General features: G+C 40.8%; 1 protein-coding gene across 2 annotated transcripts in view; it reads right to left on the reverse strand.

Moving 5' to 3' along the window:
- Nucleotides 1–1796: 1796 nt before the first annotated feature.
- The window catches only part of wdr75 (WD repeat domain 75), a 17679-nt gene continuing 14492 nt past the window's right edge, over nt 1797–4983 (reverse strand). For both annotated transcript variants that reach the window (XM_063497994.2, XM_063497993.1), the window contains 4 exons: nt 4872–4931; nt 3247–3393; nt 3035–3126; nt 1797–2311 (listed from right to left, as the gene is read on the reverse strand). In XM_063497994.2, coding sequence (XP_063354064.1) covers nt 2098–2311; nt 3035–3126; nt 3247–3393; nt 4872–4931 — 513 coding nt within the window. In that variant the 3' untranslated portion in view covers nt 1797–2097. The remainder of the gene's footprint in view (nt 2312–3034; nt 3127–3246; nt 3394–4871; nt 4932–4983) is intronic.

Here is a 4983-nt window from a genome sequence, read left to right on the forward strand (position 1 = left end):
AGGAAATGTTATTTATGAATCACAATTGTCTCCTCATGGCACTTTATACTGTCAAGGTAAAGATTCTCCAGTACTATAAAATAAATGAGCTCATTTTTTTTTTTTTTTTTTTTTTTTTTAAATAGTACATTTTACCAGTTTAGATTTGTATAATTCTTTTCTGTAATTTATTATGAATCACTCCAGTAGATTTATGAGATTTGCAAATCATTTCATTCTATTTTTAAATTATATGTCATCTATATTTTACACAGCCTTCATGGAATTTTCTGGATTCGGTTTATACTGTAAAAGTATTAATATTACACTGAGTTTGTACTGGAGTTTAGGTCACATTTATAATGACACGGTCACAGCGGCCTAAGTGTTTTTACAGATACCAGCTCAGCTTTACAATCCCTCAATTATAATGTGTCAATAAAGGTGACAGATAAAGCTTACGACTAGGTGAGAATGACCCAGTTTGATCAGTTACTGTGAAAGGGAGTGGTGCTGAAACTGTGACCTTCTGTCAAACGCAGAGATGGTGAAAAGAAACAACAGATGATTTTTCAGCAGTCAGAGCACCTGATCAGGAAAGGAACTGAAAGATGCTGATGTGAAACTGCACCGTCATCCCTAATCCTGGGAAAAAAACAAAAACAAAAAAAAAACACCAGCAGCTCTGCCTGAAATCAGCTTACTCAGGGCTTCAGGACTCAAGAGTGCGAACAAACCTTATAGCAGCAGTAATCAGACATTTCAAGGTTGGAGGTCACACAAAAATATGGGCATTGATCAAAACAGCAGCAGTGCCCATGCGTCAGCTATTGAATCTTTACATTGCTAAAATCATAACTTGTGACCCTTTGTGAAAGCAGAACTGAATGTGGTTCACAAGCATATACAACCAAAGTTACATATATGACCTTTACCCTTCATTATACTGATAATGGAAAACAGCTTGAACTCTGAAGATACTGAAAGTCATGTAAACTTGGAAACTATATTAAAAAACAAAACAAACCAAAACAAAAAACCCAAATCCATCATTTACTTGAGGAGTGTAGCCAAGGTTATTTACTGTAGCTACAATTTCCAGATTCCCCGGAAAGATAAGTGTTTTCCAAAATAAAATGGAGTTAAAACAAAACAAAACAAAAAAATTCCTACTTCCTGATGAAATGACCCGTCTGGATTAGTGTGTTAGATAATGAAGACGATGAACCATGTTACAACGAGACGACTTCTAAAACACTAAAAGTAAAAAAAACGTACAGCTCTACTATAACTTTGGACGTAAACGGAGAGCGACAACTAAAACAGCAGCGACGTTTGGATGGTTAAAGAGAAGTCGGGATTCTCAGCGACTTCATTATATTTAATGGAGCCAAAATAGAGCAAAACTTTCCTTTCATACTGTGAATATTTTCATAGTTATGGGTCTTTGAAGCACACAAAGGTGGGTCAAAATCCTGTGCTTTTTTGGTGCCTTGTCGCTTCATAAGTTCAGGAGAATCAGATCAACTCTACACCTATTCGCAGTGTCACTTATGGAGTACTTAAGTTGTGAAACCACCATGCTGAGCATGGCGGGGATGCTTCTCTGCAGCTGGAACATCAACAGTGGAAATGTCACATTTCTCAAAAACAGCAGATACTGCAGCTTTTTGTATACATGAAAACATGCTGAGAGAACAGATAAGAGGAAATATTTTTATGCTTCAGTGAAAAAAAACCTAGAAGCAGCAGAACTCTGGTTTTGTAAAAATATTTATTTTCCAAAAAAGAAAAAAAAGAACAAGACAAAACCACAAAACAATTGAGGATTGAAAAGAATCCAGACCAAAAATTCAGTCCAGAGTTTTGGCAAGAAAACTGGTGGAAACTTGCGCTCGCTGTACAACAGCGGAGGAAAGGCTGGGAGGGGTTCCATTGTTTGGATGTCATAAACTTGTCCAATAATGACTTGAGGATTGTGTAATCAAATATGTGCTTTGTGTTTGCACAGAGATTTGTTTCCAGTCAGGGAGACAAAGTGGAAGAAGCCCACTTTGACTTAATGGTATAAAACAGAAAACGTCCGAGCTGCTGGTGGAAACCTCGTACGGGCTCTGGTTAGGAGTCCAGGAGGCCTGCGAGCCAGCTGTGATCCAGCTTTCTCACCCTCCTCAGTTCTCTCGCCTGAACCTTTGTCAGAGCGGGGGCGTCCGACTCTGTCGCCGCTGCCGCCGCCAGCTCCGGTTTGGACCTGCTAGATTCCATTTCCTCCTCAGAATCCTCTTCCTCTTTCTCGCTCTCCATTTCCTCTTCTGCATGTGCCTTTTCCTCCCTGAGGCCACGAGAACACCCAAATCCCCCCAAAAAATTATCAACACCAATGTGACTCTGCATATTTTTAGAGATAAACAGCCCTCAGTTTCACATGTGCTGCTGAATCATGTGAAGCCTCAGTTTCAATTATATTTTCTTAATCCACACTGAGATTATCAGACCAAATGAGGCTTAAAAGAGTCTAAAAATCTAAAACTTTAATTTGAATAATCTTTTATTTGACATCATCTTCTCTTAATGCCAATATTGCTCAGAGTCTCTCGCCTTTTAAGACCGAGCCCTGGCATCTCATTTTAAAGTTTCTCCAGGAAAAAAAATGTTCATTTTTTTCTCAGAGGTTTTCATTATGAATCTTTCCTATAAATATTTACACTTTTACATCATTTCTATTCTAGTCTGTATTCCAGTCTGGGTGCTGCACTTAAGTCTGATGTTGATTAATTTTAAACTGATGTGTGGATCGTTTTTAAAACCTTTTCCTTGCTTGCTGAATGCATTTTTTGTGTTTTCTGTTTCACTGAGAGATCTACAAATAGCAGCCACGCCAGAAGCTGTCTGCAGATACCTGGGAAGATGATCTTGAGCGAAAACAAATCGAACAAATTTAAACCAGTTATGGATTCTGACTTTTTTAGGTCTGATCACACCTTGTGTATACGCTCAGTAAGAAAAACAACTGCAGCGGCTGTAGCAATTATCCAAGAACAGCTGGATTACTGACCTGACGTCTGAGACAGAGATGAGCAGAGACTGAACAAACATGGAGCACAGGTATGAGGTGGAGGGCAGCACGTGAGCCGGGGTCTGCAGGAGCTGGAAAAAAGGGGGGGAGGGGGGAAGAAACAGCAACAACAATGAAGTCTTAAAACGCCATCATTTGTAGTTACGTACAGCACAAAGGGGACAGGATCCCTGGAGGGACAATCAACCAACCTCTTTCATGGAGGCGGATGTCTGTGGCAGCGCCGTTCTCTCCGCCCACAGGCTGCTGTCGGAGTCCTGATGCTCCTGTTGCTGCTGTCTGTGTTTCCCCAACAGCAGATAGAAAGGCGTCATGGCTACGCTGTCATCAATCACAAGCTTGAGAGGAGAAAACAAGAAACATGTGTTATTAATGAGAAACTGAGAGCAGAGCAGCATTTCTCAGATCTGAGGCTGGGAAAGGAGCTGGATCGACAGATGTCTTGTTCATTGGAGGGTTTTGTAACTTCAGATAAGAACAATGGACTTCTTTCACCCTCCAGGTTCCTTCCAGAAGAAAACAAATGGAACAAAGGCCTCAGTCCAGCTCAGTTTGACTTTTATTTGATATGTTTTGCTTCACTCTTCGCTCTCAGGTATCAACTCTGGTCTCTCTACAGCTCAAAAACACTAAACATGCCCAGAATGCAGCATCCTGGGTAATTTAACCTCTACCAAGTGGCCGGTGGCCAGATTAGGGTTAATCTCCATCATGTTTAGGCTTTGTGAGGCCAGGTGTCCCGCTTTATGTGGAACTACTCAGCATTTTCACCTTCTGTCCTCCTCAACAACTTTTAAACCTTATTAGGATGAAAAGAGAAAACATGAGTAAGAAGACACAAGACTGAACTTTGGCTTCCTCTTACAATATTTACTCAGTGAGGGAGTTGTACCAGTCATATTCAAACCAAACACATGCTTCACGTCTTACTAACATACCCCACACATGTTGGGATCTGGTCACCCCATGGTAAACCGTGGAGATTAATGGAGAGACTGCACGGACCTCTTTATTAGCTGTTTCCCACAGATTTAGATCCTAACCCACACACTTTTAGTATTGTTTAATCCTACTGAGTCCTCCACCTCAGTAGGAGCTCGCAGGAGCTCCTCACAGCAAAAGGACTGTCATCGCTAGTGGTGGTTAAAATAGGAGACAGTTAGGGCAACTGAACTTTCAACAGACAGAGGTCAGACCTCTCTTCTCTAGTGTCTACTTAAATAATAAATGCTAAAATTAGCCCCAGAAAAACTTGGGCGGCCCTTCAAAGTAAAATGTGTGCGTGGGAAACTGCAAAACAACCATTCCTAAATTTCAGACTTCCACGGCTCATTTCAGAATCTCAAGATCTTCCTCTGTGCCCCAACCAAGCATTTAAACCCAGCTGCACACAGGCTGAAGACGAAGTATTTCCTTCTTTGTGTTTTCACTGATTCTTCTGATCTTTTCTCCAGCAGAAAATTAAGAATAACTCTGATTAATTTTGCACCTTGGTTCAGTGTCTTGTTTTATAAGAAGATATTTCAGGTAAACTTTACGTAAATAATATATTTACTGTAAAAACCTTCTCAGACCCTCTGCAGTACCTTTCCAGCCCACTGCTGTTTTATAAACACCACCCAGCACATGGAACAGGAAGTTCTGAACACCACGTCTATTATTGTGGTTGCACTGACCCCCTAATTCACACAAGCTCTGAACATAAAAACAATCAGATCAAAGTGTGTGGGCAGGTCCTTACTTTAAAGTGAAAAATGTGTTATGAGGTCAAATAAAAGTCCAAATGTCTGGTGCAAAACCAATGGGAGGAGCTCACCTGTTTGCTGGACGCCAGCAGCCTGTCCTCCTCGGCTTTGGTGGTGAATGTCATGAGATCCTGCAGGGAAGAGTCCACAGTCAGCATAAAGTACTTATTTCTATCACGATGA

Source organism: Pelmatolapia mariae, linkage group LG16_19, assembly GCF_036321145.2.
Source record: "Pelmatolapia mariae isolate MD_Pm_ZW linkage group LG16_19, Pm_UMD_F_2, whole genome shotgun sequence".
Taxonomy (NCBI): domain Eukaryota; kingdom Metazoa; phylum Chordata; class Actinopteri; order Cichliformes; family Cichlidae; genus Pelmatolapia; species Pelmatolapia mariae.